General features: G+C 42.7%; 1 protein-coding gene and 1 non-coding gene across 2 annotated transcripts; one reads left to right on the top strand and one right to left on the bottom strand.

The window, feature by feature from the left end:
- Positions 1–1,863: 1,863 nt before the first annotated feature.
- Positions 1,864–25,512, top strand: KLHL23 (kelch like family member 23). The gene is made up of 3 exons (XM_049773428.1): positions 1,864–3,076; positions 7,836–7,988; positions 24,616–25,512. Exons 1-3 carry the CDS (start codon positions 1,864–1,866, stop codon positions 24,924–24,926), a joined length of 1,677 nt encoding a protein of 558 aa, XP_049629385.1. The 3' UTR covers positions 24,927–25,512.
- LOC126010612 (U6 spliceosomal RNA) lies at positions 15,797–15,903 on the bottom strand. Its single transcript, XR_007496632.1, has one exon. It is a non-coding gene; the product is annotated as a U6 spliceosomal RNA (small nuclear RNA).
- Positions 25,513–26,112: the final 600 nt, after the last annotated feature.

Here is a 26,112-nt window from a genome sequence, read left to right as displayed (position 1 = left end):
ACACATTTCTGCAGGGAAATGGGGAGGGGGAAGTGCGGGAAGAGAATACACACATTCATTTTTCTATCACATACACGCTCGCAACTAGTCTGGGGAAGTTTTGTGTGAGGCAGGGGAACTCACAACGCACAAATGCACACTTTGGGACAAACATTTTGTCCAGAGAGAAGACGGTACGAGGAGTGTGAGACACACACACACACACACACACACACACACACACACACACACACACACACACAATTTTGTCCAGAGAGAAGACAGTACGTGGAGAGTGACACACACACACACGCAAGGGGAACTCACTTTAGGACATTTTGTCTAGAGAGAAGACGGTACGAGGAGTGTCAGATACGCACACCCCCACACCCCCCACACCCCGAGAGAGCAGTTTGGGGGTTGGAGAAAGCGGGGCGCTCCGGGGAGTGAGGGCCGGCCCACCTGCTGCGGGGGCGCGTCCGGGGAGGGAGGGGACGGCCCGCCCCCGCCCTAGCCCTAGCCCTAGCGCCGCTCCCACTCGCCACTCGCGAGAGGCCCCCGGCCGGCCGGGACGGGACGGGACGCGTGGGGGCTGTGGCCGCGGGGGCGGGCGGGCGGGCGAGGGGGGAGCGGCCGGGCACCCAACTAGGAGCCGCCGCCGGGGGGCTGGAGCTGCTTCCAAAGATGGTCAGAGGGTCCGGACGCGCCCCCGCCGCCGCCGTCCCCGCGCCCGCCCGCCGCTAGCCGCGCGCCGCCCCGCGCCCCGGCCCCGCCGCCCGCCGCCCGCCGCCGCCCCCGCCGCCGCCGCCGCCGCCGCACGAGGTAGGTAGGTGAGGCCCCCGCGCCCGGGGCAGCGGCCGGGCGGGAAGAAGAGGCCGCGCCACCCGCCCGCAGAGCCCGCAGCGCCCGCAGCCGGCGCAGGCGGCGCGGAGACAATGGCCGCGCGGCTCCCGGGCCGGGCCGAGCCGGACGCGGGACTCGGCCACCGGCCCGGCGGCTGCCCACGACCGCGGCCGCGCTCCGGCAGGGTCCCCGCGCCAGGCCTCGGGGCGGGGCGCTCTCCGCGCGGGAAGGCGGCCCCGGGCCGGGCGAGCCACGCCGGCCGCCCGCCCGTCCGCCCGCCCGCCGCAGCCGTGGGGCAGGGGCGCGCGGGCCTGGGGACTTGGCAGCCGGGCGCGGGCTGTCCCTTTTGGAGGCGCGTTCCCACACTCCGGGCTCACTCCTTCCTTGCTTGGCATCTTGCTTGGAAGCAGGAGCGGGAGCGAGGGGAGAAGGTTGAACCAGCCCCCCCCCCCCCCCGCCCATCCTGGACGCCATCCCACCCCGGCCCCCCGGGTAGGGGTTTCATCCCAGCCTGCTGGTCCGGCATCCCCCAAACTCACCCACGGCTGGTGGAGTGGAAGTGCACCTCAACGTGCTATGTTATGTGCCTTGCAAAGGACTATTTGGGAAATCTGGGGTGTGGGGGGGGGCGCCTTTTAGAAGCTACCCCAAATTTAGTTTTTTACTTTTTTTTTTTTTTTTTTTTTTTGGTTTTTGGGTCACACCCAGCAGTGCTCAGGGGTTACTCCTGGCTCTATGCTCAGAAATCATTCCTGGCAGGCTCGGGGGACCATATGGGATGCTGGGATTCGAACCACTGTCCTTCTGCATGCAAGGCAAATCCCTTACCTCCATGTTATCTCTCCAGCCCCAACCCCAAATTGAAATCAATTGTCCGGTAAATTATGAATCAGTCCTTCACAACTCTTTAAACTTAAAGTCCTAGAGATAGTCTACTTTTGGAAGTATTTCTGATGCCAATCACCCTGATTGGAATCTTGCCATTATTTGAGGTCCCATGCAACACTTGACAATCTTCTTGTTTTCATTTTTCTTGCAGCCATGGCTCTAAAAGGACAAGAAGACTATATTTATCTTTTCAAGGATTCAGCTCATCCAGTGGATATTCTGGATGCCTTCAGAACATTTTACGTGGATGGATTATTTACTGATATTACCCTGCAGTGTCCTTCTGGTATCATCTTCCATTGTCACCGAGCAGTTTTAGCCGCTTGCAGCAATTATTTTAAGGCCATGTTCACAGCTGATATGAAAGAAAAATTTAAAAATAAAATAAAGATCTCTGGCATCCACCATGATATTTTGGAAGCCCTGGTAAATTATGCATACACTTCCCAAATTGAAATTACTAAAAGAAATGTTCAAAGCCTGCTCGAAGCAGCTGATCTGCTCCAGTTCCTTTCCGTAAAGAAAGCTTGCGAGCAGTTTTTGGTAAGGCACCTGGATATTGATAATTGTATTGGCATGCACTCCTTTGCAGAGTTTCATGTATGTCCGGAGCTAGAGAAGGAATCGCGAAGAATTCTGTGTTCAAGGTTTAAGGACGTTTGGCAACAAGAAGAATTTCTAGAAATCAGCCTTGAAAAGTTTCTTTTTATCTTGTCCAGAAAGAATCTCAGTGTTTGGAAAGAAGAGGCTATAATAGAGCCAGTTATTAAGTGGACAGCTCACGATATAGAAAATCGAATTGAATGCCTGTATAACCTACTAAGCTATATCAATATGGACATAGATCCAATGTATTTGAAAACAGCTTTAAGCCTTCAAAGAAGCTGCTTACTCACCGAAAATAAGATTCGATCACTCATATACAATGCTTTGAATCCTATGCAGAAGGAGATTTCCCAGAGGTCCACAGCCACAATGTATATAATTGGAGGCTATTATTGGCATCCTTTATCAGAGGTCCACATATGGGATCCTATGACCAATGTTTGGATTCAGGGAGCAGAGATACCAGATTATACTAGGGAGAGCTATGGTGTCACATGCCTGGGACCCAACATTTATGTGACTGGGGGTTACAGGACAGATAATATCGAAGCTCTCGACACGGTATGGATCTATAACAGTGAAAATGATGAATGGACAGAAGGTTTGCCGATGCTCAATGCCAGGTATTACCACTGTGCTGTCACCTTGGGTGGCTGTGTCTATGCTCTAGGCGGTTATAGGAAAGGGGCCCCCGCAGAAGAAGCTGAGTTCTATGATCCCTTAAAAGAGAAGTGGATTCCAATTGCCAATATGATAAAAGGTGAGTACAAGATTATGGTTTTCTGCACTTTTTAGATGGTTCGGGCGAAGTCAGAAAACTTAATTATATTGCAATATTTTTTACAAATTGAACATAAACTGGTCTATAAATCAGTACTGCATATATTTCAGATATAGAGCTTTATACTTTTATCCCTGTATGTGTATGCCTCATTGTCAACATCATCAAAAATCTAGTTAACATTTATCATTGCATAGTTGATCCTCCCCAATCTACTTTCTCCTTCATATCTCTCCCCTCATCAGAATCTAAAGAATTGATTTTGTATGTTTTATTTTTTTATTTGCCACACAGTGGCATAGAAATCTATGTCTTTGTCTTTCTCTGTTGCATATCACTTAGCATAATCCCCCCCCCCCCCAAGGTCCTCCCATGTTGTCACAGGGAATTTATCTCTGTGGAGTCTTATCTAGTGTTGTTTTTGGAGTGGATTATAAAAATAATGTTTTCCCCACTGTTACAAGTAGAAGCGGAGTAGAGCATCCCCAGCCTGTCCAAATGCTTAGCAATTAGAGCACTTAGAACTTGCATAAATGAGGATCTGAGTTTGATTTCTAGCATCATATTTTCTTCTCTCTTTCCTCCCCTACCCATCCCTAAAGATTTGAGCCTTGTGGGATATAACAAATTAAATACCCTCAGTAATCAAAGACAAAGAGCCCGAGCCTTTTGTGGTTCTAGGCTTATTCCATTGGGTAAAGGAGAAAGGCAGATTCCATATCCTTCTTTGGAGACTCCCAAGAATACTTTTGGTTCCAGCTATCTGTCTGATAAACACTTAAATAAACACTGTATTTGCTGCTGCAGGTCAATGCTGTGTGTTAGCTTTGCTCTCCTTGTCTCCAGAGGGAAAAGAAACTTTAAACTAGAATCTTATTCAATTACATTTATTCACTGGTGCTGGGGAGTTGCACAGAAACAACTGGTAGATTGTTACCAAGTTTGTGTCATTTTTACCCCAAGTGTTTCTTCCCAGGCCTCTCTGTTGCTTTTTTAATCCTAGTGAGGCTGTGGGAATTTGAGCTGGCCTGGGAATCTGACCTGGTGTGATCCTTGGACGAGTAGCAGGAAGCCTGAGAAGCAGAAGAGCCTTGTGATCAGGCACACTGCTGGAGGCCAAATCCAATGCCCCACTTCCTTGCTGGTGACCTGGGGTGAATTGTTTCATTTCCCTGCGTCTTATCCCCCTGTACACAGAGAGTGTGCAGCTTAGGGTTTTGAGAGTATTTAGTGAAAATGTTGAACAGAGAAAGTAAGCATATGTTCAGTGTTAGGGATTATTGTTAGGAGTATCTCTGAAGAGAAGAACATGCCAGCTTTGTGAGTCCAGAAATATCTTGCTCTCAGCATGCCCCAAAGTTCAGCAGTGGTTGGGAGCGTCTGTCTTCAGGCTCTACGCCAGCCTTCTTTTCCCTCCCCAGGATGGTTCTGCAACTCCTGACTTCTCTTACAGAGGAAATAAGGTTCAGTTCCAGGCATTCAGCAGCTATAATGAACCTGCTACTTCTGGTCCTTAATTGGGAAATAAAAAGGCTTTGTAACGTCAAGGATTTCTTTCAGGATGGAAGTGTGTGTCTGCACACACTGGGGCTGCAAAAACGCACTTATGTTCTTTTTGTGGCCTCAGTGCAGCAGGAAGCCCCCTTGCTCAGAGGCCATCTCCCCCCTAACCGAGTCTGAAATGCCAAAGTTTAGGCTTTAACTTTGAAGTCTGAGTCTTCTGAGATCTCTGGAAGGCTTACTCTTGTTTAGTTGTGTGCAGTTTGGGAGTCCTCATACAGTCTAGTGAGAGGGCTTATGCAGAACTTTGAGAAAGAACATTTTTTGTTTGGTTGGTTTTGGGGCCACACCCAGTGACACTCAGGGGTTACTCCTGGCTCTGTGCTCAGAAATCGCTCCTGGCTTGGAACCATATGGGACTCCGGGAAATCGAACCGAGGTCCATCTTAGGTTAGCACGTGCAAGGCAAATGCCTTACTGCTTGCGCCAGTGCTCCAGCCCCGAGAAAGAACATTTTGTAGGCTCCTTTAGAAAGGACATCCAGAGAAGGGATTTTCCCCAGTTGTTTAACTTGTCCTCATGTCATGAAACAACTGCCTGGTTTGATAAGGGAGCTTTAATTGCGTATAGTCAAATACCAGATTCAATTCCTTTTTAGGTAAAATGATGTTTAGAAAAGAAATTAATACGTATTTGACTGTTTAAAAACTTCTCTCCCATAATGTAATTACCCTGCAAATAGACTCACCTTTGCTTTGTTACAGAAATGTGTAACAGCATTAAATAACACCTGGATAGAACACTACTGAATAAAAGTTGGTTGAAAGACATTTTTGATTAAAGGGACCTAATCTTTCTTCCTCCCTTCTTCCCTTCTATCCTCCTGTGGCATCTGTATTTTCCAATTTTCTCTTTGTTCTCTTTTGAGCCACACACTGCAATGCTCAGATCTTACTCCTGGTTCAGTGCTCAGGTTGACAGAGCTCTCTGTTGACAGAGCTTGGTAGACCATATTTAATGCTGAGAATCAAACCTGGAACAGTTTGTGTGCAAGTTGAGCTCCTTAGCCACTATACTATCTCTCTAGCCTCTGTATTTTCTGTATTTTTTCATCTCAGAACCATATACTCTTGTCTCCAACGAGGTTATGGAAGCGTCTCCATGTCCTTTTCTCCAAATTCATGTCCTCTTCTTAATTTAAGTACTTGGCAGTGGGGCCAATTCTACCTTTCATTTATAATTCCTCCCTTTCTCTGTTTAAGAATTTAAAAAATCTGACTGACTTCATTCCAGATTTCTTAGTTGGATAATCAAGAATCTTAGTCACTTATCTTCTGTTTTCTCTGCCAAGTTTAATTCTTCTACAACAACCCAGAAATGCTGGGATCTAATTGGGCAGCTTACCTTTACCCTTGCCTTGCCCTATCCTTTGGGTGATTTCATCTCACTGCTACCACCCAAAGCTGTTCTACTAAATCCTAAGTAAAATTTTGTTGCTTCTGGCTGTGATTTCTCTAGGAGAAAGCTGTATTTCCTTGCTGTGAACATTCACAGTGGTTCGTTTCTTTCTTTCTTTCTTTTTTTTTTTTTTAAATAGTGCTTTCATTCTGCACCCAATGTTCTAGTTATTTGTGTGAATGTCTCACACTCTTTTAAAAGAGTTCAAATACAGCTGGGAAATAGCTCAAAGTGCTGGAGTGCATGTTTAGTATGCAGAATGCCTAGATTTGATCCCTGGCACCATATTTTTCACTTAGCACCACCAAAACCAAAGGCTGTGATCCTTCCAAATGTATATTTGGGGCCAGAGTGATCATACAGTGGGTAGGACACTTGCCTTGCATGCAGCCTCCTGGACTCAAAACCCAACATCCCATATGGTCCCCTGAGGCTTCCAGGAGTGATTTCTGAGTGTAGAACCAAGAATAAGCCCTGAGCACCATTGAGAGTTGCCCCCAAAACAAAGAAACAAGAAGAATCATGTTGGACTGGAGCGATAGCCTAGCAGATAGGGCAGTTTGCCTTGCGTGTAGCCGACTCTGGCTTGATCTCTGGCATTCCATATTGTCTCCCAAGCTTGTCAGGAGTAACCCCTGAACACAGTGGCCCAAAAAACAACAACAACAAAAAAGAAGCATGTATGTTTTTTTCATTAAAAATATTTTAAACAGGGGCCGGGCGGTGGCGCTAAAGGTAAGGTGCCTGCCTTGCCTGCGCTAGCCTTGGACGGACCGCGGTTCGATCCCCCGGTGTCCCATATGGTCCCCCAAGCCAGGAGCAACTTCTGAGCGCATAGCCAGGAGTAACCCCTGAGCGTTACCGGGTGTGGCCCAAAAACCAAAAAAAAAAAAAAAAAAAAAAATTTTAAACAGGGGCCAGAGAGATAGCACGGAGGTAGGGCATTTGTCTTGCATGCAGAAGGACGGTGGTTCAAATCCCGGCATCCCATATGGTCCCCCGAGCCTGCCAGGAGTGACCCCTGAGTGCTGCTGAATGTGACCCAAAAATAAAAAAAAAAACTTTTTCTAAACACTGTGATTTACAGAGTTTTTTATAATACATTTAAGGTAGCTAATATTCTGAAACCAATCCCACCATCAGTGTGACCTTCCCGCATCCACTATCCCAAGTTATCCCCACCCTAAACCCCTGCTTAGCAGTGTCTCCTTAGCAGGCATAAAATAATTATTTTATATTGCTTGTTACAACCTATATTTCATATTGGTGTTACTGAAGTTACTGTCTGAGGATTTGTCGAGTTGTTAGGTGCTAATTGAGCTTCTGTGCTATTGTTTTCAATAATTGAGTTTGTGGGCTTCTACACTACTTTCCCATCTAATTTTCTGTGTTCCTACAGAGAACTTGGGAGATAGTAAGCTGAGTGCTGCCAAGGCTATATTACTAGGAGTAGTAAGCACCATGCTGTCTTAGGCCTACCAGGTTCTGCGCAGAGAAAATGGGTCATGGGGTCTGGATTTGGACTGTTTAACTTTGAGCAGAAGCAGTGTGGTAGTGGAACACTGAGCCCTCCCAACAGGGCAGAAACTTGGCCTGCTCTATTGTGAGAAGGCTCCAGTAATCTGGAGGGAGACAGCCTACCAGTTTCAGCACATTGGCCCTTTTTTTCATTCTTGTCTCTCAATCCCTTTCATCTGCTATAAGGAATAACAAACAGTAAGCTCAGTGTGACCGCAAACACCGAATGAAATAAATATGTGCTTCTTAATGAACAACACAGGTGTGGGGAATGCTACTGCCTGTGTCTTACATGAAGTTATCTACGTCATTGGAGGTCACTGTGGCTACAGAGGAAGCTGCACTTATGACAAAGTCCAGAGCTACAATTCAGACATCAACGAGTGGAGTCTCATCACCTCTAGTCCACATCCAGGTAACAAAATGCTGTCATAAAGGGGACAAGTTTGGGAGATTAGCATAAAAGATGGTTAAAAAAAATGTACTGGAGGGGCCAGAGAGATTGCACAGCAGTAGTGTGTTTGCCTTGCACGTAGCTGATCCAAGACGGATGGTGGTTTGAATTCCGGCATCCCATATGATCCCCTGAGCCTGCCAGGGGCAATTTCTCAGCACAGAGCCAGGAGTAACCCCTGAGTGCTGCTGGGTGTGACCCAAAAACAAAACCAAAATGAACTGGAAATAGAAAATGCTAAATTTATGATGGTCTCAGATATTATTTATTTAATAATTTCACAGTTTATTTACAAATAAACTTTTACAAATACTTTTCTGTTATCTTTTTATGACACACATTTTAAGCCTCTGTGGTTCCTTTTATGTTTTGTTTTTGGGCCACACCTGGTAATGCTTGGGGGTTATTTTTGGTCCTGCACCCGGGAATCACTTCTGACTGTCTCAGAGGACCATATGAGATGCCAGAGATAAGCCTAGGCCCTAGACCATCCTTGTGCAAGGGAAGATTGTACCTGCTGGACTGTCTTGGACACCAAGCCTCTGTGCTTCTCTCTAATTTTTTCCATTTAGATTTTTCTTTGTTACCATATTTTCTGGCGTATAAGACGACCGGGTGTATAAGACGACCCCCTAATTTTACAGTTAAAACATAGGGTTAGGCCTATATTTGCTGAATAAGATAGAATGTTCCTGTGCTGCAACTGCATCTTCCACAGTGAGCCAATCACAACAAGCAAAGGTCCAAAGGTTATACTGTAATAGACTTCCTCTCTGACTCTGGCCAATCTGAGCAGGCTTTTGACAGTGTAGATTCGGGTCCAGAACATTGTCTAATTTGCATGCATAAAAAGCCTGCTTGGATTGGCTGAGTTAGAGAAGCGATCAGAGCAGCCTGGCAGTGATTGGTGCAGGATCGAGTTGGAAAATTTGTTTTGTGGCAATATTCAGACAATTTTCGTTTAGCGGCATATTGAAACATTTTTCGGGATATACTCGGCATATAAGATGACCCCCAATTTTCAGTTGCCTTTTTTTGGTTTCAAAAGTCATCTTATATGCCAGAAAATACAGTGTTTTCCTTTTCACTTACTGTGTTTTCTTCATTGACTACATGCATTATATAAAACACACTTTTTTAGTGATAGTTAAATAGCTCTAATTTATCAGTAATTGAGAAAAGTACCCTTTTATTCAGATCAAGAGGTGGTTTCTTCTTTTAGAAACATGTTCTATCTGAGTTTCAATAATACAAGGAGACCTTCAATAATAGCCAAGCATTTTCTCCTACAATATGCAGAGCCCTATGCTGGTTTTGACGTAACAGCCATAAGTGACATTTCATCTGCCCACAGGAAAGGCCTATTTCTATGTGTTCTTTTGTCTTTGACTTGTTTTTTGGTCAGGAGTTCAGGGGAAAGCATAAGCTATAGTCTGTTATAGTTAGACCATGTATTTAAGCATTTTTTTTAAATTTGGCAAGACTCACTATACTACTTTCAAACATTTTCCAATATAAGATCAGCTTCTTTTTAGTGTATTAGCTAGGATAATTGAAATTTAGAAGCTTGAACTATGAGGGAATAATAGAAAAATAATAGTTAACCTTCTTAAATACTTTCCATAGATTAGATATTGTATATGCAATTTATATTCTAACTACAGGTTTGCTAATAGACATAATTTGTTCCTGATTTTATATATTTGTAAATAGAAAATTAGAAAGGAGAGTAAGTTATCCCAGGGTTTCAGAGCATAGAAATGGTGGACCTGGGGCCAGAGAGATAGCATGGAGGTAAGGCTTTTGCCTTCATGCAGAAGGATGGTGGTTCAAATCCCACCATCCCATATGGTCCCCCGAGCCTGCCAGGAGTGATCCCTGAGTGCAGAGCCAGGAATAACCCCTGAGCACTACTGGGTGTGACCCCCCCAAAAAAAAAGAAAAAAGAAATAAGAAATGGTGGACCAAGGTTCAAATTCAAATCATCTGATTGTACAACCTGAACTAGAAAGTTGGAGCCATCTGCCTCTCCTTAAATAAGTAAAGCTTTCCTACTTTAGTAATTTCTTCATGCATCATTTGTTTTGTCTCATGATTCATGGGACACACAGCTAGATGGGATGCTGCATCTTCATGTACCATAGGCTAGCGTAAAAGAGAGTTTAACTGATGGCTGTTCTGGCTCTGAAGATATTGTGGGATAGTTGCCCAGCTATCTTTGCCCAAACACCACTACATTTTCTGCTATGACTAATGACATTATAATGAAAAGCAGTGATAACACCTCATATTGAGTAATAGCTAGCATTTAATCAGTATGTACCAGGCACTAATATTCCAATATTTCACATATATTAATCTGTTCAAATCACACAGCAGTCCAATAAACTGAGGGCTACGCATTTTACAGGTTGTGGAGAAACAGATAGTATAAAAGTCCTGCCCAAGGTCAGTCCTTGTTATAAATTAGCTTTAGGGGTCAGAGTGATAGCACAGTGGTCAAAAATAAACATACAAGACTATATAAAACTAAAACATTTCTGTTCATAAAAATAAAAATCATTAAGGACTGAAGAGAGTACAGCAGGTAAAGTGCTTCCTGGGCATGTGGCTGAACTAAGTGATCCCCAGCGCCGCATCTGGTCCTCTGAGCACTTTCAGGAGTGATTCCTGCATACAGAACCAAAGTAAGCCTTAAGCACAGCCAGGTATAGCCCCAAACAAAAATAGACCAAAAAAGAAAAAGAAAAAACCATCATCAAAATGAAAATGCAATCTATGGAAGAAGAGAAGATAACTTGCAGGGGGCTGGAGCAGTGGCACTAGCAGTAAGGCATTTGTCTTTCAGTGCTAACCTAGGATGGACTCTGGTTCGATCCCCTAGTGTCCCAAATGGTCCCCCAAACCAGGAGCAATTTCTGAGCACATAGCCAGGAGTAAACCCTGAACATCACCAGATATGGCTCAAAAACCAAAAAAAAAAAAAAAAGAAGATAACTTGTGAATCATATCTCTGTCAAGAGGCATAAGATATTTAAGATAGTTTATTATCAGGGAAATAAATGCAAATCAAAAGCACAACTAGATATAACCAAGTAGTAAGCAAAAGTTTGCAATTATTACACCAGAGCAATATTATTAAAAAGATTATAATATGCGGGACTGGGAAGATGGCGCTAGAGGTAAGGTGTCCGCCTTGCAAGCGCTAGCATAGGATGGACCGCAGTTCGATCCCCTGGCGTCCCATATGGTCCCCCCAAGCCAGGAGCGATTTCTGAGCACATAGCAAGGAGTAACCCCTGAGCGTCAAACGGATGTGGCCCAAAACCAAAAAAAAAAAAAAAAAAGATTATAATATGCACTGATGAGAATGTATAGAAAAGAGAATATACTTTATATTCAGAAGCATAAACTGGTCAGAGTATAAACTGATAAACTATTATTCTTTTTAAAAAGCATGATTATGGGGCCGGAGAGATAGCATGGAGGCGTTTGCCTTTCATGCAGAAGGTCATCAGTTCGAATCCGGCTTCCCATATGGTCCCCGTGCCTGCCAGGAGCAATTTCTGAGCATGGAGCCAGGAGTTTCTCCTGAGCACTGCAGGGTGTGACCCCCCCAAAAAAAAATCACAAAAAAGGCATGATTATTCCTCAGAAAATTAAGATGAGAAATAGCATATGGTCCAATTATTCTGCTTCTGATAATTTATTCCACTTCTGATAATCCAAAAAATATAAAAACTTTAATTTCAGAAGATATATATATATATCCTATGTTCAATACATCATTATTTACAATATCTAAAAGTGCCCAATGATAGATAAATAAAGATGTGAAGTATTCTGCTAAGGAAGTAAGTCAAATATAATGATTTCACTTACATGTAGAATATAAAGACAAAGCAAACAAGAAATACAAGCTCTTAGATATAAGGAACAGTTTGGTGGTTATTAGATGGGAACTGGGTAGAGAAAATAAAATTTATTGTATGAGAGCCAGAGCGATAGTACAGCAGATAGGATGTTTGCCTTTCATACTACTGACCAGGTTTTACCTTTCATGATACCTAGATAGGCATCCCATCTAGTTCCCCAAGCACTACTAGGAGTAATTCCTGAGCTGAGAACCTAACGTAACCCCTGAGCACTGCTGGCTGTGACTCAAAATGCAAAAAATATATATATATAACTGTGAAAGACTTGTCATTCGTTGCCGGAGAGATAGCATGAAGGTAAGGCATTTGAAATTATTAAAAACAAACAAACAAACAAAAACGAGTTTGGAGCCAAAGCGGTGGCACTAGAGGTAAGGCATCTGCCTTGCTTGTGCTAGCCTAGGACGGACTGTGGTTTGATTCCCTGGCAACCTATATTGTTCCCCAAGCCAGGAGCAATTTCTGAGCACAGAGCCAGGAGTAACCCCTGTGCGTCACTGAGTGTGGCCCAAAACCCAAAAAATGGGGAGTTTACTATATGGATAAAGATGGAAGCTAGACTATTTTGGTACTGATCATAACATAGTGTACAAAGATACTGAATTATTATTCAGTATCTTTGTACACTATGTTATGATCAGTACCAAAATACACCTGAAATTTATATAATGTTATAAAACAGTGTTGCCTCAATAGAATCTTTTTTTTTTTTTTTTGGTTTTTGGGCCACACCCAGTGACGCTCAGGGGTTACTCTTGGCTATGCACTCAGAAATCGCTGCTGGCTTGGGGGACCATATGGGATGCCAGGGGATCAAACAGATGTCCGTCCTAGGTTAGCTGGTGCCAGGCAAATGCCTTACCGCTTGCGCCACTGCTCCAGCCCCTAGGATCATATTTTAAAATGAAAGTGAATATGGTAATAGTCAAAAAATATCCCAGCTATACTTGTGTAGTTAAAGCTATACCTGTATAAGGCAGATTCAATGCTGCCTGAGGAGGGGCCACTGATGCGTATTAAGAATTCTAGCCTGGCCGGGAGAGATAGCACAGTGGTGTTTGCCTTGCAAGCAGCTGATCTAGGACCAAAGGTGGTTGGTTCGAATCCTGGTGTCCCATATGGTCCCCCGTGCCTGCCAGGTACTATTTCTGAGCAGACAGCCAGGAGTAACCCCTGAGCAATGCTGGTTGTGGCCCAAAAACCAAAAAAAAAAAAAAAAAAAAAAGAATTCTAGCCTTGGGGGCCTGAGAGATAGCATGGAGGTAAGGCATTTGCCTTGCATGCAGAAGAACGGTGGTTTGAATCCCGGCATCCCATGTGGTCTCCTGAGCCTGCTGGGCCGATTTCTGAGCATAGAGCCAGGAGTAGCCCCTGAGTGCTGCCGGGTGTAACCCAAAAACAAAAACAAAATAAACGGGCCCGGAGAGATAGCACAGCGGTGTTTGCCTTGCAAGCAGCTGATCCAGGACCAAAGGTGGTTGGTTCGAATCCCGGCGTCCCATATGGTCCCCCATGCCTGCCAGGAGCTATTTCTGAGCAGATAGCCAGGAATAACCCCTGAGCAACGCCGCGTGTGGCCCAGAAACCAAAACCAAAACAAAAACAAAAACAAAAACAAAAACAAAATAAACAAACAACAACAACAAAATTCTAGCCTTAATAGAATGTACTGCTTATAAAGTCAAATGCCTTGAAGGGTTCTGAGACAAGAGGAGAACTGAAAGAAATAAGGAAACCCAGGCCACCTAGGACTGTGTTGTGAAAACAGTGAAAGAAACCTCAACATAAGCATAAAGCCTCACCTGAAGGGGTCAGCTATTACTTGGTGCAAGGATGGCTGCCAGGAGATGTGATTTCTGGTTTCCAGAGCTCCCAAGTTTTGGAAAGGCAGGAAATCATTATTTTATTTGAAATTTCCTGAATTTTAAATGTTCGTGATGAGCCAATTAAAAATTATGTTCAGGCTGGAGGATAGCTCTGTCTCCAGGTTTCATGTAGTCAGAATCTGAAAAACAGTGAGATTTAAACCAAAGTAAAAAAAAGATAAAATTAAAAAGGGAGAAATTATAAATTAGTCAGAAAGTCTAGATCACACTGTACATCAGTGGGAACACATGATTTCATTTGTAAAGTTTTAGTATTCCATTGTATTTATTCTGGACTTGGCATATAGTATACTGGTATGTTCTATTTGTCTCCCATGGTATGTAAAATATTTTGGCCTCTCTAAGAATTGCTGGGGGCGGGGGCCGGGCGGTGGCGCTAAAGGTAAGGTGCCTGCCTTACCTGCGCTAGCCTAGGACGGACCGGGGTTCGATCCCCCGGCATCCCATATGGTCCCCCAAGCCAGGAGCGACTTCTGAGCGCATAGCCAGGAGTAACCCTTGAGCATCACCGGGTGTGGCCCAAAAACAAAAAAAAAAAACAAAAAACAAAAAAAAAAACAAAAAACAAGAATTGCTGGGGGCTCCAGAAATAATGTTGCTAAGGCTGATGTTGAGAAATTTTTCACTTATGTTTGTCCTCTGTGTATTTTATGGTTTCAGATCTCACATTCAATTTTTTAAACATTTTTTGTATTAATTTTTGTGTATGGTATGAAGTAGTGGTCTAGATTCATTCTTCTACATGTGGTTACCCACTTTTCCCCAGCAGCATTTATTAAAAAGACTTTTCTGTCTTCTTGGCTTTATTGTCATAAATTAGTTGTCCATATAATATGGATTTATTTCTACTCCGTTAGATTCAAAATTGCTAATGTGACAGTTTTGTATTCCAATACCATAATGTCTGATTAAAGTTATGTAGCCTAGTTTAAAGTTAGAGAACATGATACAGCTTTTATTTATTGTTTGTTTTTGTTTTGGGGCTATCACTAGCAGTCCTCAGGGTTTACTCCTAGTTCTGTATTCAGGAATCACATCTGGCATCCTTGGGGACCAAATGGAATGCTAGGGATGAAACACAGATCACCTACATGAAGGGGAAGTACCCTACCTGTTGTTTTATTAGTCCAGCCCTCAATATTTTTAACAGCTGGAAGTTTTCATTAAAATTAATTGTTTATCTATAGAACAGGCCTACTATTTTAAGTAACTTCTGAAAATCACATTTATATAAAAAGAAATAAAATGGGCCAGCAGTAATCTAGAAAAAATGAAGTTTCTATTATTGCACTTGGATGAACTATGCTAGAGTATGAAGCATAATATGTAAGCAACATAAGGAACAAATGGGCTGGAGATATAACACAGCAGGTAGGTTATTTGCCTTGTGGCTTACCTGGGTTCGATCTCTGGCATTCCATATGGTCTCCTGAGGCTGCCAGGAGTGATTTCTGAACATAGAGCCAGGAGTAATTCTGTGTGCCACCGAATGTACCCCCCTCCCCAAAGATGGAACAAACATAGAGGACAAATCCCAGAAACCTTCATTTTTGTGGGTTTTTTCCTCAGGATTACTTAGATGTGTGTGATTTCATACACATTTTTAGATTTTTAAATATTACATCTTTGATGAGGATTACTTTGAATCTTCAGACTGCTTTAGATAGCACTTTTTAATTTTTATTTATTTATATATTTATTTTTGGTCATCAACCCGGGGATGCTCAGGGGACCCTATGGGGAATCGGGATCAAACCCAGAAGGCAACTGGCTACCCCACTGTTGCTATAGAACTCCTGGCCCTAAAGAAGTTGTCGAATGTCCAGCCTGGAACTGCAGGCTCCGGGGACAGCATCAGGTGTGGCTCTGGGTTAGCAGGCATGGGGCGAGATATGGCAGGAGTTGAGACCCGTTTCCCAAGAGTCACTGGGCTTCAGGAAAAAGGGGACAAAATATGGAACGCTTCACAAATTTGCGTGTCATTCTTGCACAGGGGCCATGCTAATCTTCTCTGTATCATTCCAATTTTAGTATATGTGCTGCCGAAGCGACCACTAGATAGCACTTTTAACAGTATTTATTCTTCCATTGCAGGCTGACTCAGTGTCTTGCTATTTCTTTGTGTCTTCTTCAGTTTCTTTAACAGTGTCTTAGAGTTTTTGGTGTATAGTCTTTTCTCCACCTTGGTTAAATTTATATCCAATTTTTAACACCTTTTGATGCAATTATAAGTTGGTCTTCCATTTCTTTTTCTTATATTTCATCATATGTAAAAATGTAACAGATATTTTTGTACATTGATTCTTTTTTAGTATAGCCTTGAAGGTTTCCTGAGTATGTTATACAGAAATAATTTAAGTTAAAACTGTTTCACTTCTTCCTTTACAATTTAGATAACTTTAGCTGCCTTTTTCTGCCTAATTGCTCTGATTAGGATTTAATATACTGTGTTGAATAACAGTGGTAAGTGGACATCCTTTTCTTATTCTTAATATTTTGTTTATTATATGCTGCCAAAACAAACACTCTTATTCCTAATTTATTTTGTGTTGTTTTGTTTTGCAGCCACACCTGGCAATACTCAGCAGTTACTCCTGGCTCTGCACTCAGGAATTACTCCTGATGGTGCTTGGGGGTTCATATGGTATACTAGGGATTGAACCTTGGCTGTCCGAGTACAAGCAAGTGCCTTATCCACTGTATTATCTTTCTGGCCCCCTTATTCTTGTCTGTGTGTGTGTGTGTGTGTGTGTATTCAGAGCATCAAGAAGAGTGAGCTTTATTCCTAATCTTTAAAAGTTTCACTTTTTCGGGGCCAGAAAGATAGCATGGAGGTAGTGAATTTGCCTTGCATGCAGAAGGACAGTGGTTTGAATCCCAGCATCCCATATGGTCCCCTGAGCTTGCCAGAAGCAATTTCTTTCTTTTTTTTTTTTTTTTTTTTTTGGCTTTTGGCTTTTGGGCCACACCCATTTGATGCTCAGGGGTTACTCCTGGCTATGTGCTCAGAAGTCGCTCCTGGCTTGGGGGAACCATATGGGATGCCAGGGGATCAAACCGCGGTCCGTCCTAGGGTAGCGCTTGCAAGGCAAACACCTTACCTCTAGCGCCACCTTCCCGGCCCCTCCAGAAGCAATTTCTGAACATGGAGACAGGAGTAACCCCTGAGTGCTGCCGGGTGTGACCCAAAAACCAAAAACCAAAAAAAAAAAAAAACCCTTTTACTTTTTCATGACAGAGTATATTAGCTGTGGAAATGATTATTACTTTGTAAAAAGCATATACATGTTCTCTCCTTAGCAAACTTTAGGTGAGGTAACAAGTTGAAACACAAGGTACTGGGCCTGGAGAAAAAGCACAGCGGCGTTTACCTTGCAAGCAGCTGATCCAGGACCTAAGGTGGTTGGTTCGAATCCCGGTGTCCCATATAGTCCCCCGTGCCTGCCAGGAGCTATTTCTGAGCAGACAGGCAGGAGTAATCCCTGAGCACTGCCGGGTATGGCCCAAAAACCAAAAACCAAAAAGAAAAACAAGGTACTATAATTCTATTAGCCTCAACATTATTTATAATAATTTTTTTTTTTTTGGTTTTTGGGCCACACCCGGCAGTGCTCAGGGGTTACTCCTGGCTGTCTGCTCAGAAATAGCTCCTGGCAGGCACGGGGGACCATATGGGACACCGGGATTCGAACCAACCACCTTTGGTCCTGGATCGGCAGCTTGCAAGGCAAACACCGCTGTGCTATCTCTCCGGGCCCTATTTATAATAATTAATATAATAAAATTTATAGCTACATTAATTGAAACCCTATTTGGGGAAATATTGTTCCAATTATTATATAAAAATAATAACAAAATATGATCATGTTACTTAAATAAAAAATATATTTAATAATAATAAAAAAATAATAACAAAATTATTAAGAGCACTTCTCAATTACTACAGGAATTCCAAATCATTGGCAAATATATTTACATAACTAGAACATGTCACACAGTCTTGCAAATAAATGCTTTTGAAATTGAGGGCAGAAAGAGCTTGTGTATAATTAAGGGGAATCTGGTAATCATAGAAAATTTCCAAGAGTAGGTTGTTAATTATGTAAGCCTTAAAGAATGGCTATAATTAAGCAAGGTAGTTTCGAGAAAGGATTTTTTGGCAGAAGAGGAGAGTAGGTGAATGATAGATATGTGGAAGGATAGATGATAGAGTTCTACAGGCTTTGAATGTCAGTTAAGAGAAGTTTTTTATTTGGGAGCCCTGCCAAGCAGTGATGAAGGGGACTGGAGGCCACTGCCACTAATTCTGGGCCAAATGTGCCCAAAGTTCAAACTTAAGCCCCTGCGGTGCCAGGGATCACCAAAACCTCCCTATGCTCGGGGAGCCTACAGAGCTATACCCAGCATTACTCAGGAGACCATGTGGTGCCAGGGAACCTAGGTCTAGGCCTTACATTGTTACCAACTGTTGCACAGTATCCTAGAGATATTTTGAATGGAGAACTATCACAAGTTTCAGAGCAAAAGGATGTTTTATCAATTTTAGGGTTTTTTTTTTTTTTTTTTGAGGGGAGGGTTGTTTTGGCTTTATCTTTGAGGCCAGATCTGTCTGCTCAAGACTTACTCCTGGTGGACTCAGGGAACCATATCAGGTTCCAAGAATCAAACTAGGGTCAGCTCCATGCAAGGCAAATGCAATCACTCAGATCCCATCAATTCTAGTGTAAAGAGGAGCACTCTACAGTCACTGTTTCACATTGTATTCAGGTAATGAATGGCTTGTGTGGTACATCTGAAATTAATGTAATGCTCAATGTTAATTGCACCTCAATAGAAAGTGTTTTTTAAAGGATACGTTGGAAGAGAGACAAGAAAGGAGATCTGCTGATGCTAATGTAATGAACCAGGTGAAATGCTGAGAGCCTGAAAAGTGATGATGGAAAGATATTATTGATACAATACTTGATCATATTGTATGACAGCTTCCTTATTTGGGCATAAAGGAAAGGAAGAAAGGAATTGACAATCATTCAGCACTGACAAGTTGACTGGTAATAGAGGGAGCCCTGAAAGAGGGTTCAAGTGAAAGGAAGAAGAGGAGAGAAGATGAGTTCAATTTTTATTTTTATATGTTGGGAGCTAATTACAAAGATGTAGAAATTAACATAGAGCCTCATACGTGCAATACATGTGCTCTACTTACTTGCATCACTCCCAGATCCCAGGAGTTCCACTGTGCAGTTAAATCTAGTTGGATGGCCCAGAAAAGCTGTTTGGGGGAATTCTTTGTTCAGAAAATGGCTGTGAGGATGGAGAGAACAGATAGATGCCTTGAATAATAGAATCAGCAATATGGATATGGGAAGAATTTTAGAAAACAGCCTTGGAGGGGCCAGAGAGATAGCATGGAGGTAAGGCGTTTTCCTTTCATGCAGAAGGTCATTGGTTCGAATCTCGGCATCCCATATGGTCCCCCGTGCCTGCCAGGAGCAATTTATGAGCATGGAGCCAGGAGTAACCCCTGAGCACTGCCAGGTATGACCCAAAAACCACACACACACACACACACACACACACACACACACACACACACACACACACACACACACAAAGAAAAAGAAAAGAAAACAGCCTTAGAGAGGGCCACGAAACAGGAAAGAACAGTAAATCAAGGAGAAAAATCCTATGAAGAGCTATGTCAGTGGGGGAGGGAGTTTGATTTTTATTTACTTACCTCATCTTTGGTAATTGGTTTAAGCTGTTAGGCCTGACTTTCTATCAAAATGAGATATAATTGATAACCTTTATAGCTCCCAGTTTTTTGAGGGGAGTGCTAATATTGGCTCAAAACCATCTGTGCTTAGGTGCTATTACTGGTTCTACACTCAGGGATGACCATTGGCAGTGCTCTGGGACCAAATGTTGTGGAATGGATTGAACCAGTTCCAGCCAGGGAAGTGCCTTACCTCTTGTACTATCTCTCCAGTCCCCCTACTATTTTCCAGCGAGGAAAATAATAGGAAAAAATTTGCTTTTCTTCATTCTGAGGAGAGAACACTGGACCTCAAACATGAGCTATATCTGCCACTGAATCACAGCCTTGGAAAAAACAATTTAATCATTTTCATGGATGTTGAATACCTGAAAATATTATGACTATCCCTGAATTCCTCCATGCTTTTATTACCATCACTTCTGTCACTGAATACAGGCTTCCAAGTCTATATATGAAATACTTGTCGGTAAACTCAGCCGTGACAGATGGTGTTATTTCTGTGCTTGGTTTGAAAGTGTTCTCACGTTCATTGCCAGATATTGCTGAGTGTCTTCTCTTGCTATGTAGAACTAGGAGCTCATAAGCAAGAGACAGTCCCTTAGCCTCAGTAGCTTCCCAGCATGACCATCATGAGAAAAGGCACTTATGAGTGAGAAAGAAAAAAATTGCATCAGCAATGAAGAACATTGTGTTGTTTTTGATTATTTAGAAAAACTGTCAAGAATAATTTTATTTTAAACTTTTTTTTACTGCTGTAGGAAGATTTTGATACATAATGCAAGGATGTCAAACAAAGTATTACTTATAAACTTTGAATAATTTTTTGTTTTTTGTTTTTTGGGTCACACCCAGCAGTGCTCAGGGTTTGCTCCTGGCTCTAAGCTCAGAAATCACTCCAGGCAGGCTCGGGGGACCATTTGGGATGCTGGGATTCGAACCACCGACCTTCTGCATGCAAGGCAAATGCCTTATCTCCATGCTATCTCTACGGCCCCTAAACTTTGAATAATTTAATAAAATTTTAATATGTTTAGGAATGTGATTTCCCCTGTAAGAATTAAAATGGGGGGCAGGTGAGGTGGCGCTAGAGGTAAGGTGGCTGCCTTGCAAGCGCTAGCCAAGGAAGGGCCACGGTTCAATCCCCCGTGTCCCATATGGTACCCCCAAGCCAGGGGCGGTTCCTGAGCACTTAGCCAGGAGTAACCCCTGAGCATCAAACGGGTGTGGCCTGAAAAACCAAAAAAAAAAAAAAAAGAATTAAAATGGGGGCCCAGATAGATAGCACAGTGGCGTTTGCCTTGCAAGCAGCCGATCCAGGACCAAAGATGGTTGGTTCGAATCCCAGTGTCCCATATGGTTCCCCGTGCCTGCCAGGAGCTATTTCTGAGCAGACAGCCAGGAGTAACGCCTGAGCAATGCTGGGTGTGGCCCAAAAACCAAAAAAAAAAAAAAAAAAAAAAAGAATTAAAATGGGGGTGCCCCCTAGTGATAGCACAACTATAGGGCATTCCCTTAGCAGGGTTCATCCCTGTCATTCCCAGACCCTACCAGAAATAATTTCTGAGCACAAAGCCAGGAGTAATCCATGAACACCACCAGGAATGACCCCAACATACATACCAATAAAATAAAATAAAATAAGCCAAGGGAGAGTTGAGTGGTCTAGTTCAGGGGGCTTCAACCACTGATCCATGGAGCTGTGTATATCTACAGTCACTGAAAGACTGAAGAACACAGTTCTAGTACATTCCTAGCAAAGCATGCCTCTCACTCTATTTGTCCAGCACTGATACTTGTAGCTCCGAGTGGTCATCAGGTCCATAACCTGACCCTGGTACTGCCCCAACCACTGCTGAGGATGGCCCTTATTAAATGTTTTTCATATCATTTGCAATCACATTACTTAATCACAACAATTGATAAACAATTTTGAATCATTGTTAATGTTCACAGATATTTTATGTAAATATTAATGTAATTCATAAAAGTTTTCTATGGTATTCAAAATGGTTAAATTCTGTAGAAATTTTACATTCATAAAATTGAATTTAAAACAAAAATTGACCATTTTTTAAGATATTTCTTCACGGGGCCGGGCAGTGGCGCTGAAAGTAAGGTGCCTGCCTTGCCTGCGCTAGCCTTGGACGGACCGCGGTTCGATCCCCTGGTGTCCCATATGGTCCCCCAAGCCAGGAGCAACTTCTGAGCACATAGCCAGGAGTAACCCCTGAGCGTTACCCAAAAACCCAAAAAAAAAAAAAAAAAAAGATATTTCTTCACCTTCAAGGCCTAACAGCAAGAATTTTACTGCTAAGAATTTCACTTTGGGGTCCAGAGAGATAGTATGGCAGGTAAGGCAGTTGCTTTGTACACAGCTGACATGGGTTTGATTCATGACATCCCAGATAGTCCCCTGGGTAGTGCCAAGAGTGATTTCTGAGTAGAGCCAAGAACCCTTGAACATTGCCAGGTGTGGTCCTCACACACAGCAAATCAAAACAAAAAAAAAATAATTTAACTTGGGGGGAACAAAGACATAGTGTAAGGGTTAAGGTGCTTGCCTACCTGTAGCCAATTGTATCACAAATGGTTCCCTGAAGAACCACCAGGAGTGATTCTCTTGCACTACTGGGTATCACTCAAAAGTCAAACAAAAAAGAATTTATTTTTGGTACCATAAACTAACATTCTTGTAACAACCTACAATGTATTAATAAAAATTTTCAAAATAATTTCTCTGTGAGAGAACTAGTACTCCTGGAATTACAGGCTGAATGGTTGGTGCTTAGACTCAAGTGGTTCTGGGGCCTAGTAGGGTCACACCAGACAGTACTGGGCATAAAATGAGGGTGTTTATTACTAGGGGTCAAACTAAAGGCTTCACGCATGTGAAGTAGGAATTTCTTTGCTTTTTGGTTATGGTTTTTGGACCACATGCTGTGGTGCTGAGGAGCTACTCCCAGTGCTATACAGGGGACTGTGCAGAGCCAGAAATCAAACTGAGACTCCTAGAGACTGAAGAAATAGTACAGCAGGTAAGGTACTTGACTTGCACTCACCTGACTCAGGCTGGATTCCTGGTATGCCATATGTTCCAGAGCATTTCAAGGAATGACACTTGAGTGCAGAGCCAGGTATAAACTCTGGGCATAGCAGGCTGTGACCTTAAAACAGATAAAAATGAAGGTGCCTGCATGTAAAGCATATCTTCCAACCCTTTGAACTATCTCCTTAACCCTCTCTTCAATTTTTTTTTTCTCTTTAAATTTTGGGCTATACCCAATGGTGTTCAGAAATTATTCCAGAAGGCTTGGAGACCATATGGGGTGCCAGAGATTGAACCCAGGTTGATTGCTTGCAAGGCAAATGCCCTACCCTCTGTACTATCACTGTCTCTCCTCCCCCTTCGCTTCAATTCTTAAATGGAAACATACTAATTAGGAGATTATGAGTGTTTCTTTCACACAGTAATGGGTGCACATACTGTGATGATAGGGTACAAGATCCCAAGATCCAATGAACATTTATTGAGTTCTTACAAGGCAACAGATACTTGCCATTCTTAGCTTGGAACAGAGCAGTGGGTAGGGCAGAATTCTGAACTGCTTGAAGGGAGAGAGGGACTATAAATAAGAAACACTCGGTAGAGAGAATTTCTCTGAGAATTAAAATAAGGCAGTATGTAGAGATACCTGGCTGGCCACTTCTGTCTAGATGGTCCAAGAAGGTCCTTGTGAAGATATGAACAGTAGAGTGAGACCTGATTGCCAAAAAGGAGGAAGATCTACCCAATCTGCCAAAGGAAGAGAGTCAAGCAAATAGAACAGTTAAGGGACAGCAAGCTCAAATTTTACTTATTTGCTGTCATAGAAGTGCTCTGTCAAATTCTTCCAGCATGCAGCTGCAATTATGTAAGTGTAAATTTGAGGTTGACAGTCCCAGAGAACTTGCAATGTAGGACTGAGATTAGAAGTAGGTGTGAGGCTGGTGAGGACAGATGTTAGGCAATTGCCTTGCACATAGATAACCCAACATCCATCCCCAGTTCCTGAGCCGCACCAGGAGTGATCCCTGAGCACCACCAAATGTAGCACCCAAAACTCCCAAAATAAATGAAAAAGAAATATGGTGTGGAAAAAAGGAGGCAAGTGAGATATACAGGCACCAACCTAAGCTCCTCAGTTTGTCCTCACTTTGTCCCCCTTAGATCCTCATAGATCCCTCCTGATCCTGGCATCTGGACACCTGGAAGACTTATTATGGAGAGAGGATAGGGAGTTTCAAAGGATTCTGGTTCCTTAAACAAGCTAGTAGGTTTGCTTAAGGAGGGTGACATATAAAAGGCAGAAAAACTGAAACCACCTGGCACAGTGCCCTCATAGGGTAGACTGCAGACTCACACAACAGTCTCTTGGGTGTCTTTCAGATTTTCTTAGGGTCATAGGCTAAGTTCCCCACTAGGCTTGGGGATGTGTTTTTCCAATTTCTTGTGTCCTTAACTTGCCAAGAAGCAGTTAGATAGGCAAGAAAGGTAATGGCATTTAGTGGTAGCAGCTGACCCTCCAGCTCAGTCAAAGCAGCGAAGACGAAGTAGCTAGCCAACACAAGTTCCTAGGTGGGTTTTCCTATCAGACAGACTCCAGTGCTGCCATGTTATACAAATAGATGTAGAATAAAAAGCATCCTGGAATAAGCTCCTCTGTGGTACCCTGACCAGGTTGTGGGAGGGTTGTCACACATTTGGCAGCAGTACCCAGGGATCAGTTTTAAAGCCTCATGCCTGCACAGCAGTGAGGCACTTTCCCATCCAGCCCCTACTGCAGTCTCTAGTGAAAGCTTAATATACCCAAGTGAATACTGGAGTTAGAATACCCACCTCTACTTTGTTTCTGTTTGCTGAATGGTGAAAGATGTTATTATGTCATCATACTGAGCTCTCTTATCATCCTAATCAAGTGTTGCTTTTTTTCTCTCTATTTTGATTTTAATAGAATATGGCTTATGTTCAGTCCCATTTGAAAACAAACTCTATCTCGTCGGTGGACAAACTACAATCACGGAATGCTATGATCCTGAACAGAACGAATGGCAAGAGATTGCTTCCATGATGGAAAGGAGAATGGAGTGTGGGGCTGTCATCATGAATGGCTGCATGTATGTTACCGGGGGTTACTCGTACTCGAAGGGAACATACCTTCAAAGCATTGAAAAATATGATCCAGATCTTAATAAGTGGGAAATAGTCGGTAATCTCCCAAGTGCCATGCGGTCCCATGGATGTGTTTGTATATATAATGTTTGATTAACTCCATGGAAATGACCAAGTAATAACTGTCTGGGTATAGCAAACAAGAATGCAGGGTTTGGAGTTCTTGTTATTGTGGTTTGGTACATGACAGGTAAATTCTCTTTCCTTATCACTGATCCCTTCCCCTGAGCTAAATACAATGATTAATGGTCAAGAACATTTTTAGTATATCTGTATTTGAATCAGTGGAGTTAACACTGATCTCTGCTTTTCCAAGTTGATAATGTTGAATTGTTGTTTAAAAGGGTAAATGCATGAGGTTGTTCATGTCTGCACTTATAATAGGAAATGGAAATAATATGCATGTCATGGAAGAAAGTGAGCTAATATAGTGAGATATTGTATTCCTGTTAGAATTTGGAAGACTATAGAAACATGGGTATGTTGTGATGAGTAAATAAGTCTAAAACTAAAATGGCATGTACACCATTATTGTGGCTTAACCCTTTTGCATGTGGAAGGTAACAGGCAAAACCAAAATTCACTGTTGGTGTATTGTGTCATGGAATGCCTTTTAATTTATTTAGATGTTTTTCCTTTGTGGTACTTTGTGTTTTCAATTAAAATAAACAAGTCACTATATATGTAGTAAAGCTGTTTGAATTTGGAATAATTGACATGAAGGACAGTGGGGGTTAGTGAAACAACTGAGCTATGGACTGTTTTAACTGTGGTTGAATTTTAAACTATTTTATTACACTCAAGAACATTTAGCAATTAATATTAAACCAAAATCACAGATGCATCATAGTGCTTGTAGGTCTGTTTTTTTTTTAAACCTTATTTGATTCATTGATTGATTGATTGGTTTCTGGGCCACACCCAGCAGAACTCAAGGGTCACTCTTGGCCCTGCACTCAGAAATTGCCCCTAGCAGGCTGGGAGAACATATGGGATGTCGGAAATCGAACCGAATCCCTCCCAGGTCAGCCTCATGCAAGGCAAGTGCCCTACCGCTGTGCTTTCTCTCTGACCCTGGGTCTGTTTTTTGAATAGAGAAGGGAAATTCTTGTTATCTTCTTCCTCTTTTACCTTATTTGGGTTCTATAGGATCCTAATTGAAGTCCGGTTTCTGGGAGTTCTTTCTTTTTTTAAAATACTGTGTTTATTCGAGTATAACACACATCCACGTATAACGCGCACCCCTAATTTTTTTATTAAAAATCGGTATAAAATTTTG

This window comes from Suncus etruscus, chromosome 5 (assembly GCF_024139225.1).
Source record: "Suncus etruscus isolate mSunEtr1 chromosome 5, mSunEtr1.pri.cur, whole genome shotgun sequence".
Lineage (NCBI taxonomy): Eukaryota > Metazoa > Chordata > Mammalia > Eulipotyphla > Soricidae > Suncus > Suncus etruscus.
The sequence above is the reverse complement of the archived record's forward strand: the minus strand, read 5'-3'. Positions and strand labels throughout refer to the sequence as shown.

What these genes read in the sequence shown, in the direction of transcription:
- KLHL23 (XM_049773428.1), top strand. Translation starts at nt 1,864, where the DNA reads ATGGCTCTAAAAGGACAAGAAGACTATATTTATCTTTTCAAGGATTCA. An exon ending in AATTGCCAATATGATAAAAG is followed by an intron (nt 3,077 to 7,835) that starts GTGAGTACAAGA and finishes TGAACAACACAG; the next exon opens with GTGTGGGGAATGCTACTGCC. An exon ending in CACCTCTAGTCCACATCCAG is followed by an intron (nt 7,989 to 24,615) that starts GTAACAAAATGC and finishes TGATTTTAATAG; the next exon opens with AATATGGCTTATGTTCAGTC.